Consider the following 14,828-nt stretch of genomic DNA (forward strand, 5'->3'; position numbering starts at 1 on the left):
ATCTGTGAGAGGACACTGAAAGCCACTTGGTTTGCAGCCAGGCATGAGGTGAGGCTAGACTACTTATCCTGCCCCAGGTGCATGCCAGTGAATACTTCCCAGCTAATCAAGGTGCTTTCCAGTGAGCTCCAAGACATGCACAGCTAATGTCTCACACCAGTGCCATTTACCTCTGCACTGAAATAAGCTGCTGATTACACAGCAGTAGATTAAAGGGCTTTCAATATCTTTATTGATATTTCTGGGTACAAGATACAAAAACTTAGCCTGGAAACTGTCTTCAAAGAAAACAAGAAGTGAAGGTAAATCTAAATGATAAAGGGAGAACTTGGCATCTTATCCTCCTTTTCACAGTCTGCTCAGATTTGCAGATTACACAGCCCCGTGTACATTTCAGTAAATACTCACAGTGGTACAACGAAGGTTCGTTTCCTTGCAGAGATACTCGCAAGTCCCACACCTTGGTCTTGTCCTCTCTCTTCTTGCACCGTCAATGGTAATTTGTCCTTTGCTGCTGATGGACTGTGTGCCTTGGAGAGGCTTGGCATGGCCACGGGCAGAGGGGCAGTGGGGAGTTGTGTTGTCTCCTTGCCATTCTCAGCAAAGATGAGGAGAACAGGAGAGATATGAGACATCAACAGCCCAGATTCCAAAGATACAAGGAAGCTGGGTTTCCCTTGGTGTGACAGGAGCAAGACCCAAGAGCTGGGTGGGCAGCACCCCCCTCTTGCCCCTTGTGGGGTTTCAGCTGCTGCCCATCACCCCAACATCCAGTCTCCTTGTCTTTGTGGGGCTTTTCTTACTTTCTGGATCTGAGCTGTGCTTTGAGGAAGGGTATCAGAATTATTATGCCAGGGGAATCACAGTACTGGTCACCATGGGCTGTGCTGGAGCCTGTGCAAAGGGAACCTGCACTTCCCTTTGCAGCTGATGTTCCAGTGAAAGTGGCAGATCCTTTCAGGTTTTTATCTTTGAAGCGACTGTCTTCCTGGAGAAATGAAAGCATGACTTTTCGGGCATCAGTACACTTCCTCTGGGCTCCAGATCCCAGTTCTAACACTTTTGTAGCTTTCCAGCCCTGCAGAGCAAGGAGCACTGCAGAGGTGAAGCAGGTCTATAGATCACCTGTCAGGTCTTCACCGGGGATCCTCATGCCACAGCTTAGGGACTGCTGCTTTTAAAGGATTGTGATGCAAAAAGGAAGAGAAAGAGGTTATTTTCTGCAGAACTGGGCTCTGGAGCAGAGCCAAGCTCCTATGCTTATGTAATAAGAATAAGCAAACAGCAAAAATCCCGCAGGAAGGGGAGGCCACTAACCCACAGCAGGATCTGAGCCACCAACAGCGCCGACTTCTTCCTTTTTCCTCCATCTGAGCCTTTGGTTTTTGCTGGGTTCCCCTCCTGCTGGGCAGCAGCAGGCTGCCTTCCTAGCAATGGTGGCACACGAGTTGTACTGTGCTTCCTTCCATTTACCCATCCAGTGGGCCCCGAACCCAGCAGTTCTCTTTAGCCAGGCTGCAGGCAGCAGTCTGATCTTCTTGACTGTCCCAGCTCCCCTGAAGACAGAGCGGTGCCCACTGCAGGGCATCAGGGCTGCACAGGTGACAGCAACTGAAGCAAATGTCCCCTTGTACCGGAATACTCTGAGCATCATTTCCGGCAGGTTTTGGCCCAGGTCAGCTAGCCTGACTCCAAAAGCAGGCATCATTCCCAACCAGAAAGCAGTCCTTGGCAGAGCTGGTTTCTTAGTGCAAATGTATCTGGAGCGTCCTTGCTCCTCTCTTTGCAGGCCTGGGGGTTGGTTTCTGCACAGTGCTTCTCCTGGGGCTCTCGGAGTGCCATGGTGGGTTATTGCCTTTACCCTGCTGAAGAGCAAGGCCAGATGGGTCTGCAGAGGCTCATCCCCCAACTCTGCACACAGCAAAAGCATTTCCCCAGCTCCTTTGGCTACCTTGCCTGCTCATGCATCTCATCCATCTCCTCCTGGGGGATCTGAACAAGCACAAAGAGGATGCCCAGCCCCACAGTCCCTGTAGCCTCTTTGAGTCTACCACCAGTGTCCCAGATCATTCCAAAACCCTGGGAAAGGCCACTGGGAGAGAGGTGCAGGTCCTTACCCTCAGTGCAACTCCACCAGAATTACTGAAGCATTGGCACTTTCATGCTTAGGGGATTTTCTCACCTGGCAGCACAAGCTGAGGGATGTGGATGGTGTCACCCTGCTGCAGGTGGGAGAGGACATGGTTCTCAGTTTGCTTCAGCCGCTGGTTTGCTGGGTATCTTGAGACCTCTCCTGACAGGGCCCAGCCTCCAGGGGTCTGAGACACGGTCTGAAGTAAGACCAAGGGGTGGGAGGGTGGCTGCTGCCCGTGGCAGCCTGTCACCAGTTAGAGATGCCATGCAGAGGCAGGAAGCATTTGTTTGGTGGAAACCATTCCCAGAACTCTGAGCCTACAGGGAAGGGCCAGAAACACTCCCAGGACCTGGACTGGAGAGCTGGAATCAGGCACACATCAAGGGAAAGATATGACAGCCTCAGACATGGGGACTTGTTCATTCCTTGGGTTAAGAGCAGGGGTCAAACCCTCCTGCACTGGTAAATCTCAGCTTCAGGAGTGAAGTGGCCACATCTGTTCTCAACTTGTGTTCTGCTGCCTGCAGAGGCTGTGAGTTTCACCAAGGGATGAGGAAGCCTCAAGACACAGGGGTGTACCAGACCCCACACCATCCATGTTGTCACTGCTTCTACCCTGTTGTCCCCATGCACCAGCACACGCCAACACAAGGGTTGGCAGGGAGCCCAGCTGGAAAGGGCCAGAAGGGCTTTTTACCTGCTTGGCTCGTGAATCAGTGGCTATCACGATCCATCACTGGCTTGCTGCCCTGAGCCACAGGCTGCAGACTGGCTCTCGACAGCTCCCTCAGATTCTATTCCCCAGTCACACTTTTCCTTTCATTTTCTAGAGTTTTCTCTGTGACTATTAATAGCCTTGTGACGGACTTGTCAGCCCTTGTGGAAGAAGAGGCAATAATCTCTTCCTGAAGGAAGTGGCTAGGAGACCCAAAGGATCCTTCTCACCCAGGTGTAAATGATACCAAACAATGTGCCTGGGAGGAAACTGAGGCAGAGAGGGCAGAGGAAGCTGTGAGGAGCAGGGCTCCAGAGCCCTTTGTGGAGGGAATACAGCTGCTGCCATCAGTTAATTAATGCTTGGCGGGGGCCTGCCACTGGGAACCCCACTGTTGGGGATCCATGGTGCTCCTGTCTGAGCACTGCTGAGCTCTGGGGCCACAGGCTTGCCACAAAAGCAGGCAGCATGCTGTGAATGGCCAAGAGTCCTGTTGGGGGTCTACAAGGAGTGCTTTAAGTGGGATGATTTACTACTTCCCATTTGGCAGCTTGGCACTGGAGATGGCTGCCATCCCCTCCAGCTACCCAGAGGTCTTTATTCCAGAAAATATTGTTTTGAAAAAGCTGTCCTTGTCCCCCAGGTGAAAGTACCCACTGGGTGGACTGAAGGTCTGCAGGAGGATCTGCATCCAGCATCTTTACCCTTGGCTGGTGTTAGGAGCTGCTGATCCTGCAGGGGCAGGGGTTTTACCCTTCCGCAGAACCTCTTCTCCACCCAGGACAGACACAGCTGAGATGACACACTTTTCTCTTGACATTGCCTAATTGGCTTGATTTGTCCATATTAAACATTTACCATCCACAGTTAGCTCCCTCATTAGCTATGACACATCATGTTTAACCACACAGCAATATTGCAGCAATGCCAGGGCCAGCAGCAAACACTCAGGGAACTTCCGCACAAGGATAATGCAGAGACCATGAAAAAATCTGGGCCTGAAATCAAACTTAAACAAGCCTGGGAATACTTCTGAGCTGGTAGAAGACCTTAGACAAGTGTGCACATCCCCATGCACAGCCTTCATCCCTGCCTACTTTATTTACACACAGCATAATGGCTTGTCTGTGGACCTGAGCACTTGCAAAGAGGAATTAACATGCATTTGGTTCACAAACCACAGCCTAATTAATTCCCAGCAAAGCTTCTGGGCTTCACTCTGTGGCTGTGGATGTTCAAGGTGCTACCCAGGGTTAACCAGATGCCTCTCCTCCCTGCCCAGGGTGCTCAGTCCCACCGGCATAGGGCAAGGGATGCGTCTTCCAGGACCAGGGAGAAACCAGGAGGGTGGGAAAGGAAAACAATTTCAGAAATGACAGAAAAAACAAGATGAGGAGCATGCCGGGGTCCCTGCTACCCCCAGCGCCACGCTGAAGCAGCCTCAGGCCCGTCCCCCCCAGGGTTTTTCCCTGAGGGCTTTCTCAGCCTCCTCTCACAGGGATGGACGCAATTTCTCCAAAGGCTGATTTTGAAGGCAATGTTCGCCATCTAGTGGGAAAACAGAGTCTGTGTATCTCACTTGCCTGCAGAAGGATGGGGGCTGTGGTTGTTTTGGCAGTAGTTAGGGGCCACACGCCCTCTTGCCCATAGCTGGGCAGCGGCTCCCAGCTGGGAGTTCCGGGGAGGAGGGAAATTGGAAGGGGTGTTGCTGGTTTAGCTTCCTGGGGCAGCTCGCCAGCCATAGATGCCTGCCTGAGTGTGGATCCCTAGCCCAAGCCCTTGGAGAAGTCCCTGGCTGAGCTGCTGCCCAGTGTAAGTGGGGAGCTGAAAGAAGTGCTCTGCAGTAGGGGGAGAAGCACCATGTTCTGGATAAATGTTGCCTTTCAGGTCAGCAAATCCCGTGGGGATTGGTACCTTCCAGATTGGCATCCTCCCAGGCCTCCCTCTTTCAGGTTTGCATCCTCCTGGGGATCAGTGCCCTCCAGGTTGGCGTCTCCAGCACTCCACTGGCAATCAACACCTTCCAAGTCAGCATCCTCTCTGGCATCAGTGCCTTCCAGGTCAGCATATGTCTGGTGATCAGTACTTTCCAGGCTGGCTTTCCCCTGGGAATCAGTGCCTTTAAGACCTGCCGATCATCCTGGGGGTCAGTCATCATCCCAGGAAGGGATCCTGGAGATATCTGACACTTTTGGCACCTTACCACCTCCCGATCCATCAGCACAGAGGTGACTATGCTGGTGCTGGTGCCTAGAATTCATGTGGAGCTGAGCTGCTTCCACATCTGGTGGATCTTCCCGTGCAGAGCAAAGGCTGGGAGTTGTTTGGCTGTGTTGTGAACCTGCAAAGCCACATGAGACTCCCAAAGGCACATTTAACTCTGGTCCATCATACTCAGGATGTGGAGAAAAGCCCAGCTGTACAGAGCTCTGTCTGCCCAGTGCCTGCTCCATGCAATCCCAGAAACATGGGGAGCACTGGAGTGCCCCAGGTGGTTCAGAAGTTCCTGCATAGGGCTGTCCGTAACCTCTACTTGTTTATTCTGCCCATGCAGACAACACAGCTGATGTGGCAGTGGATGAAGGGGACCATAAGGTGCAGCTGGTGGGAGGAGAGTAGGTAGAGAGGCTGCCCAGGGAAGCTCCCAAAGTGTGTCCTGCTCTGTTTTGGTCCTTGCAGCCGGAGGAGAAGATGGAGATCCTGCCACGGGGAAGGGAGGAGATATCTCCTCTGAGCAAGCGATATGGCAGTACCAAGGAGCTGTAGTCCTCGTGTTGCACAGCAGAAATGTGTGCATGGGAAGCACACAGCACATGTCCCCTAGTGCCACCACACTCCAGGGCAGGAACACAAAACACTGGGACCTCTTGCTTGGACAATAGGACTGTTTCCAGTGGGGAAAAAAAAAAAAAGCCAAAAAGCTAGCAGGAAAATCGCGGGCTGCTGCTGCTGCTTGGAGCAGTGAGCAGCCATTTCCCAAGAGCATCATGAGCAGCAGTGCTTGGGCAGAGCTGTGCTGCTGGCTGTTGTCTCCCAGCATCTCTGTGGCCACATGCTTGGCATTTCCCATCTGTGAGAGACCAAAAGCATCCTAGAGGCAGGGAAGGGGCCAGTCCCAGCAAGCAAAGAAAGAAACAACCCATATTTGGCGGGAGAAGCTGACAGTGCAGTAGCAAGAGATGTCTCAGGTCTCTCCCTTCTCCACATCTGTTTGGGTGTCAGCACATCTGGCCCAGCAGGTGATGTCTTTTCTGTTTCAGGAAAGATGGGCAAGGAATTTTCAGGCCTGTGGCAGCTAGAAAGGGAGGCAGATGAAGAAGAGGGAGCATGGGGGCTTGCAGGGGTCTCTAATGGGTTGGGTGCTTGGATCTCTAGCAAGTTCCCAGGCAGAGGTATCCACATGCAGGTGAGATGAAAGCCATGGTCAGGGTGAATGCTCAGCTCTGCATTTTTAAAGCATTTGTGTTTGGATTCACTGCATCTCTGGGCATGGTTCCTGCTATTCCTACTCTCTCAGTGTCTGGGCAGCATGAGATGGAAGCAGCTCCTGAGGGGGATGCAATCCTTCTGGAGATGCCCCACATTCTCCCCAGTACTCTCAGAACCTGCACTGGTGACAATTCAGGCTCCGTCTCCTCATGTCAGCTGTGATACCACTTACATGAAGACTGGGTGCATGGGTCACACCCAAGACTTGTTCCCAAACACAGTCCTTGCTCTCTACCCATGGGCCTCTCACCCTTCTGCACAAGTCAGCCCCTGCACAGTGAGCATCTTTGATGCTTAGGATGGTAACTGAGTGTCCAAACTACCTATCCATACATTCATCTATAAATCCATCTATCCCTTCCTCCCTCTGAAAACCAATCCATGCATCCATCTATGCATCAGCACATCTTCTTCCCTCAATCCATGCATCCTTCCCTACCTGTTGAACCCCTGACTGTATATGTACCCTTTGCTCTCTACATCACCTCATGACACAGAGATGTATGTTTCATGGCCTATGTCTCCCACATTCTGCTGAAGCTGCTTTCTTCTTTCCTTGGCTCAGGATTTGGCAGAGAAGGAAGCAGAATCAGCCATGAGAGGTAAGTTGAGACTGTTTGCTTCACAGTCCTGTGCAACTGGCCTCCTCCCCTGCAAAATGTGGGCTGATCCTGCCAGCGAGGCAGGGAGAGGAGGAGGCTAGTCCTGAGGGCTAGCTCAGAAATTTGGCAGGGTTGGTGGCAGTCAAACAGCCGGGGCAGAGCTGCACAACCGCCCACAGCCAGTGCCCTGCTGCAAAGGCTTCTGCCAAAGCTATAGATTTCCCAAACAAGTCCCTGCCTGAGACGTGATCTAGCCACCCTCTGCTGGATGGAGACAATGGACATGGACCTCTCTGCATCTCCGTGCTGGGGACCTTCCCCGGTGTGTGGCATTGCCTGATGGAAATTTTTTAAACCAGTATATCTGAGGCCATGTTCTCCTGCACTTTTTTCCTGCTGGGCTTGGGCTGGTCCCTGTTCCATGCCAGGAAGCTGGACCCATCCCTGTTCCATGTGGATGCAGTCCATGGGCTGCTTTGACCTGGCACATTCTCAGCATATGCAGGCCTGGCTTGTACCAGCTCCCCTGGCGATCTTGGCACAGCATCCACTTTGGGGAGGGTGGGATACAGCAGCAAAGGCAAGTTTGGATGTGCCTCTGCCTACTTGGGGCAGGGTGCGTCCAGGCAGGGCTCCAGCCTGCAGCAGGAAGCCTCTGCTCGCTCAGCGGCTGTGAGAGCCACCAGAGAGCCCAAGCCTTGGAGGAAGTGCCCTGGCCCCACAGTGGGACAGGGAGGTGCCGGCACTGGGACTGGTCTCATGGTCCCTTCCTGTTTTTCTTCTCCATGGCTTGAGGACAAAGTTGATTTTGGCATCTGGATCCCTCTCCTTTATTCCAGATTGCTGCTCACCCCGGCCCTTCCCTTGCATGTTCTCTGGTCCACTGGAAAGCCCTGTCTGCCCATGTCCAGCACCAGTGCATCCTCACCTTGGGCACCTGGGAGTGCAGCACCCAGCACCAGGCATCTTTGTTACCCAAAGCACAGGGTTTGTGGCTTTCTTTGGGTCCCCAAGGCCTGCGTGTCACATTTACAGGCTGCTGGGGCAGGGAGCTGAGCCATGGGGCATCCCAGCAGGCAGCTGCAGTGCAGGCAGGCAGGACTTTGTGGTGGCATGTGGCCCCCTTGCCTGCTCTTGGTATCTCCAGCTGCCAAACGGGTGGCAGGTCATGACTCCTTACATCAGAGAGGAAAGGGGTCTCCCTGTAGGGTTGTGGCCAGCAGGATGCAGTGATAAGAACCAGATGTGCCTCTCCTGCCCTGAAGCTGCCCTGGTCACCAGAACTGGATGTCCCCACTGCCTGGCCAGGCAAGCCCCAGCTGAGGAAGGGGACACAAGGCTTGCCACATGGGGACAACAGATCTATGGGTTCCCTAGGCAGCAGCAACACACTTCTATTTCGAGCGTGCCTGGGCTTTCTGGAGTTTATAAGCAGGCAGAATACAGGGGCCAGAGCTGCTGTCTCACACACTCTCCCATTTTCTGGCTGCTGTGCTGCTACATCTTGAGCACGCATCAGCCTCTAAACCAGCACCAGATGCCAGGAAATTACTGAGTTGTTTGCAAACACCGGAGCCACACCTATGGGAGGTACATCACCTGTGTTCCACAGCATCTCTGGGCAACCACTGCCTTGATCCTCTCCACAGTGGCAGAGGGGTGGGATCTGGTGGTGATGAGAAGAAGCTTCCAAGCGGTAAATGCTGCCAATGCAATGCTGGGAACTGAGAAGAGACAAGGGTGACCATGACAAGACAAGGCTGACTGTGTGACACATCAGAATGTGGTTTGGATGCTGGGAACCAGAGCCCAGCAGGGCACAGCAGTGTGATATACCTGGAGCTGTCAAGCTGTGGGATACCCCTGGGAGAGGGGATGTAGCTGCTGAGCCTGGAATGTGCTGAGTGTCCCAGTGCTGAGCCTGAGGCAGGATCTGGCTCCTTGCACCTCCCCATCTTGATGCCCTGCCCTACCTGGCCTGTGGAGAGCCCTGCTCTGGTCCAAGGACAGTGCCACACCAGTAGCACCCTGTAGAGGGCTGACCCCCATCTCTCTCATTCACAGTGTCTGTGCTCATGAGGGACACTGAGGGGCTGGAACCCCACAAAGCCAAGCATGGAGACCCCTCACGACCCCACACCCAAGGGCACCCAGTGAGGGCAGCAAGGAGCCTATGGGCACATAACGCATTGCAAAAGGCACAGCCTGCCCCAGATCTCTCCAACCCAGTCCACACAAGGACCAGTGCAGGCTCCCTCTGCATCGTGGGTTCACAGGCAGCCCCAGGACCTGCGTGGGTCCCCATCCTGCACTGGCTCTGCTCCCCGTGCTCCATGCGTTGCTGCTGTCTGAATTTCCACCGAGCTCCATCTGGATCTCGTTGGGCTGCTGGCACTGAGCACCGGGGTTGGGAGGTGCCAACACATGGAAGCCATTAGAGGGGCCGGGTCGAGGTGCGGCAAGGGGGCCACATGCAGAGCGAGGGGGGCTGTGCAGAGGGTCCTGTCTCGGCTGTCACGCTGGTGAAGGCAAGGGACATGTCCCACACAGCTGCCTGTCTGCAGCCTCTTCTGGCACTTAGCCTCGGCATGGGTCTCTCTCAGCCCCTCCAGGCACCTGAGGAGAGGGCTGAACAGTTTGGGAAGTGCCTGTGCACCTCCTGCAAGGACCATTCCCGAGCTGGCACTCACCCCTCCCTTGGCACAGCATGATCTGCAAAGGGGTTTTGCCTGGACAGTGCCAATAATAGCATTGGCATATCCCCTTTATTGGCATCGCTGCTCCGTCCAGCCACAGCACGGGGGATTGGGGCAGAGGGAATGGGCAGGGGGTGTTCTCTTCCACCTGCTGGCAGCTGGTGGGGGGTGACAGGCAGGGATCAGCACCCCTCGGCTGGCACTGGTGCCCGGCACCCCCGGGAGCCTACACCCATGGTCCCCCTCAACACTAGGCAGTGAAGTGGGGCTGGCTCAGTGTCTTATCCCCATTTGTTTAGCAGCACTCGGAGGTGGAGCTGGCCTGTCACCCTGAGCCTGAAGTGACTCCAGCTGGCTCCTGGTGGGCTCAGGCAGTCCAACGCTCCTGGGAGCAGAGCCTCTCTCCTTAGGATCCATCCTGCAACCCCAGGGTGTCGGGGGCTCTGGCAATGTCCACAGCTGTGGGGTGACCCAAGAGGCGTGGGGTCCATGGGGGCCAGCAGTGGCATCAAGTCCCACGCGTGGGCAAGCGGGTGCAGGGAGCAGGGATCGGCCAGGGCTCACTACAGGATCTGAGCTTCTGCAGAGAGAGAGGACAGGGGGTCAGGGGGGCACTGGGGACACTGACCTGCCCCACACTCTGCATTCCCTGCCCCACATTCCCCCCATTCCCCACCCTGCACCACGACTCACTTGGTAGTGCCTTCAAGTGGGTGGCAGCAACCAGAAAGTTGGGTTTGGTCTTGTCCTTGCCATGTTTCCTCACCCGGAGCCTGAGGATGAGAGCAGTAGTGGCTGAAGACCCCAAGCAGCCCCCCACAGCATTGGGATTGCCCACATTCCCAGTGATTCTGCTCTGTGTCTCCATCCAGCTGTGCCCAGCTCAGTTTAACCTCTCCAGTGGGTCAGCTCCAGGGCTACAGCAGGCATTGGTCACATGGCATGGAGATCCCATGCCGGGATGAGAGGGGACCCAGGGACAAGATTCCCAGGGAGCAAAGGCACATGGAGGGGTGTCTGTGCTGACTCTGGAGCATGAGAATCCCCAGCAGGAGCCTTTGGGCAGATAATAAAAGCAGCAGCATCTTGAGGGGATTCAGAGAAAGGTCCCTTGGATCTGGGCTCATTGGAAAGAGCCCAGGCCAGGCTGGGCAGTACTGGGTGTGCTGGGAAGAGGCCCTGGTGTGGCACAGGGGCAAGGGGAGCATAAAACACCCTATAGGGCATCAAGTGTGTTTTGGCAGGGACCCCAGAGCAGGGCTGGGGAATCACAGGGCACTCCATGCTGAGGGTTCAGGATGGGATGGGGACAACAATCTTACAGCCCCTCCTTCTCAAAACCCAGCCTACCAGATGAGGACGGTGATGACAAGAACAGCAGCCAGGACGAAGAAGGCAAAGATCCCAAGGGACACCAGGACAGCCACCTTCTCCAAGGGGTCACTGTGATCTGGGACAGAGAGACTGTCACAGCCAAGGGATGCCACAGTCCCCAGCACGCAGGGGATCCTATGGCACACTCCTGGACACTCCAGCAGCCCAGCCACACACGGGCATGGGGCAAGAGACCCTTCCCATTGCTCTCAGCCACACACATGGTACTCCTGCCCACCACCCCCAGCTCTACTCACTGATGGGCTCAGGGTTGGGAGCCTGGGAGGGCTCCTCAGCCAGGCTCTCCAGTCTGGCATCTGTAGTGGTTTCTTCACTTGCTGTGGAGGCCAGGTCTGGAAGAACAGAAGAGATGGAAAAACTCACCAAAAGCATAGGCAGCACCCCAGGGACCCACAGAGAGGAGCAAGGAAGGGTGTCCTTGTGTCCCAGAGATCCCACGAGGCCAAGGGTGTCACCAAGGTGCTAACGGTGCTCTGGAAGCCCCGCTCTGTCCCAAGCCTATGGGGACAATCCCCAAATGGCATCGGCACAGCTGTAGACTGACATGGGCTGTCTACAGGGGTTTTGTCCTCCTGCAGCTCTGCCTCCCAGCCTTAAGTGGCCTGGGAGTTGAGACTCGCTCTGGTTGATATTTGGGGGAAGGAGTGCCATGGGGAAGGGACTTAGGAGGGGCTTTGGGGAGGGATGGCACAACAGCCTGTCCCTCTCTCACCTCTGACTGGTGTTGCCCGGGCCTCGGCACTCCACTCGCTCCAATTCCCTGCATCCAGGAAATCCTTGGCACTGACTTGAACCACGTGCTCCAGCCCAGCGAAGGCATCCGTGATAACCTCAGACAGATTCACCGTCTCTACCTGTGCCAGGCAGAGGGGAGCTGTGGGGCAGGCAGGGGCATCCCTCACTACCCTCCCTGGCCCCATGCACACCTCACTCCTTTGCTGGCCCTGCCTTTCCTTGCACACTTACCACGGACCAGGAACGGTGGATGATGGGTCGGTACTGGAGCCGAAACCTTAGCTGGAAGTGGGGTTCCTTGGGCCAGGAGGAAGGGTACTTCCAGCTCACATGGAGCCGCCGTGGGGCCAGGGGGATGGGCTCCACCACTAAACCCTCTGGAGGGTCCGGCTTAACTATGTGGGAGAGGACAGGAAGCCCTTGTCACCCCGCACTGCTGTGCACAGGGGTGTAGGGTTCCCCGCTGCCACCCACAGGTAACTGCCCAGCGATGGACAAATAGTGGGACAGACAGATGGGTGGACGGGGACTCACTGATGGCCTGCATGGTGACATCAAGGAGGCGGTAGTTGAAGCCCAGGGGGTTCACCTCGGTGATGTTCAGGCGGTAGGAGCTCCAGAACTCTGACCTGTGGACGGTGCAGGTGCCGGGGCGGGATGGATCCTGCAGGCACAGCCCCATGTGCCCGTTCCTGTTCCTGCAGGCAGGGAGGCAGGGTGGCGACACGTCCTACTCACCCACCATGCACAGTTTCCAAACGCTGCCAAGAAGGAGCCATGGGAGACCCCCACGCCAAGACCCTGGTGGGGGAGGCAGCCCCTCTGGCTCAGCTGCACTCATCCTTCCAGAGTCTGGCATGTCCCTCTGGGCATGACAGAAGGGACCCCCGTCCCAGCTCCACACTCCCCTGGGAGGGTCCCTCCCTGAGGAAAACCCTTCTCCCAGACTCTCAGGCTTAGGTAGCTGGCTCTCTGAAGCTCTTGCTTTGGGGTCCCTGCTGAAGACAGCAGCAGAGCCTCTGGGATGGGGGCCAGTCCCTGGGGAGCAGGAGCAGGGTGGGAGTCAGTCCTACCTCCGCTTTTCTTCGCCTGTCAGCGATTTCTTCCTGCCATGGAGACAGATGGGAAAGCAGATGATTAGGATGAGGGGGCAGCACAAAGTGAACCCCACCACGACCCAGAAGAGGGACAGGCTCCACACTGCAAAGCAGCTCCCCACTCCCACGTTGACATACACATGTGACAGCATGGGGGACAGAGCTAAAACCACGTCCAGCTCTTCTAGAGAACAGCCTGGCAGCAGGAGCTAGGGGTCCCAGGGAAAAGAAATGGGACCCCCTTCCCTGCCTGGGGTTTCATCAGCAAAGACATGGAGATACTGATAAAAGCAGCTCCCCTGTGCCTGGCTTCACCCTCCCCCTACAGGCCCCCAAATCCCTTGCTTCCACTCCCCCTCCCTGTGGACCCCCTGATACTCCACTCAGCCCCCTCCCCACCAAGCCCTCAGCTCCTGCAGCTTTCAGCAGGGCTGTGCTTTATGAGCTCCTTTGGACTTCAAAGCCGCCCGCTAATTTGGCTTGCAGGGATAATTAGAAGCAGTGATGCTGTCAGGGCTCCTTTCATCCCAAAGCATGCCGGAGTGTGGAGGCTTGCAGATGACCTGCTTCTCTTTTATTGCCCCTCTGGTGCTGGCAGAGCTGTCAGAAGGGAGGGAGCCTGCCTGTGCCAGCCCCCCAATGCTGCTGAGACCCCCACTGAGAACAAGCAAATGCCTGGTGCTCTGTTCACCCCAAAACAGAACCTGCTCTGCGGTGCAGCATGGTCCTTGGAGAAGAGAGATGGCCAGATGGATTTGTTGGTTATCCTTGGCTGTGACCCAGAGCTCACACCATAACTCCCCCAGTCCATGTCCTGTAGGGATATTCACCTGTATGTGGTGATGTATCTGGTGGGGAGGAAGGTCTCCACAGTGGAGGTCCAGGAGCAAGAGAAATTCTCATAGTCAGATGCTCTGCAGGACACAAAGGGGACTCCAGGCAGGTCTGGGGTCCGGGGGAAGCAGCAGTCAGCAAGGAGTCCCCCATCCTGCAGCCCATCCAGCACACAGGGATCCCTGTGTCAACACAAAGCCCCCTTTGGGCAAGCCCCTGGCAGGGGTGCACGCACCACCCTCCCCCTGGAACAGCCCGTGCTACTCACGCCCCAGACGCAGGGACACAGTGTGCAGGAGGCCGCCGTCCTTGCCATGGCAGCTGTATGTTCCCATGGAGGCCAAGCTGGCACTTGGCAGCACCAGGGATCCCTGCTGGACGGCTGAGCCCTCTGGCAGTGCTGTGGCACCTGCTCGTCTCCACTGCACTGGTGAGCTGGGGAGGACACCAGGCAGGCTGTGTTAGGGGACAGGGATGGCAGGTCACCCCAGGCCCACCCTGTAAACCATCCCATTGGATAAATCCCTAGGTGTGCACGGAAAAGACTTACCCAGCACGGACACCAGGGCATGACAGGTTCACGTCTGTCCCCAGCTGTCCATACTGCACTCCTGGAGGGACACACATCCCCACATGTTAGCACTCCACACCAGGGCTGGGGGCACAGGTGGGGAGCCCCTGGGGCTGTATCCCACTGTGGGCACTGGCTGTGGGGTCTTGCTTCACACAGATACCACCATGGAGGTCTAGTAAGGACTGGTCCCAGTTGGGGCTGGGCAATGAGCAGATACAGGGGAGCACTGGCCACAGGTTGGCCATCACTGTAGCGTGTAGGGCTGTGTTTCATGTAGCCCTGGTAGGTCTGTTCCTGTCTGGGGGGAGCGGGATGCCCTCAGGGTCCTCATGCCCGGGATATGGAGGGGGTGCTGTATGGGGGGCTTGGTGGGGGTCTCACCTTCCTCTCCCCAGTCTTCAGGGATGGCAAAGGAGGCTGATGCCAGGGCCGCAGCGAGGAACACCATCACCCTGCCCAGGCCTGGGATGGAACTGCGCATCTGGAGGAGGCCGAGAAGGGGAGGAGAGGGTGTGATTCCCTTCAGTGGGGCAGCTGGCATGGCCCACAGCCCACAG

The 14,828-nt window shown here is 56.0% G+C and overlaps 1 protein-coding gene across 4 annotated transcripts in view; it reads right to left on the reverse strand.

Annotated features, from left to right (window-relative positions):
* Positions 1–204: 204 nt before the first annotated feature.
* Positions 205–14,828, reverse strand: part of IL11RA (interleukin 11 receptor subunit alpha) — a 24,680-nt gene continuing 10,056 nt past the window's right edge. Inside the window, exons 2-14 of one of the 4 annotated variants that reach the window (XR_001865977.1) lie at positions 14,653–14,752; positions 14,248–14,308; positions 13,966–14,153; positions 13,694–13,808; positions 12,840–12,872; positions 12,301–12,464; positions 11,998–12,161; positions 11,744–11,885; positions 11,268–11,363; positions 10,987–11,086; positions 10,330–10,409; positions 4,764–10,216; positions 205–1,865 (exon numbers count right to left, since the gene is read on the reverse strand). Coding sequence is in view for 2 of the 4 variants with exons in the window: in XM_017746641.1 (XP_017602130.1) it covers positions 10,200–10,216; positions 10,330–10,409; positions 10,987–11,086; positions 11,268–11,363; positions 11,744–11,885; positions 11,998–12,161; positions 12,301–12,464; positions 12,840–12,872; positions 13,694–13,808; positions 13,966–14,153; positions 14,248–14,308; positions 14,653–14,752 (1,260 nt within the window). In the remaining 2 variants the exon portion in view is untranslated. Of the gene's footprint in view, positions 10,217–10,329; positions 10,410–10,986; positions 11,087–11,267; positions 11,364–11,743; positions 11,886–11,997; positions 12,162–12,300; positions 12,465–12,839; positions 12,873–13,693; positions 13,809–13,965; positions 14,154–14,247; positions 14,309–14,652; positions 14,753–14,828 lie in introns of all 4 variants that reach the window. The other 3 variants (XR_001865976.1, XM_017746641.1, XM_008643004.2) reach the window with 3 other exon arrangements.

This window comes from Corvus brachyrhynchos, unplaced genomic scaffold (assembly GCF_000691975.1).
Source record: "Corvus brachyrhynchos isolate BGI_N302 unplaced genomic scaffold, ASM69197v1 scaffold139, whole genome shotgun sequence".
Taxonomy (NCBI): domain Eukaryota; kingdom Metazoa; phylum Chordata; class Aves; order Passeriformes; family Corvidae; genus Corvus; species Corvus brachyrhynchos.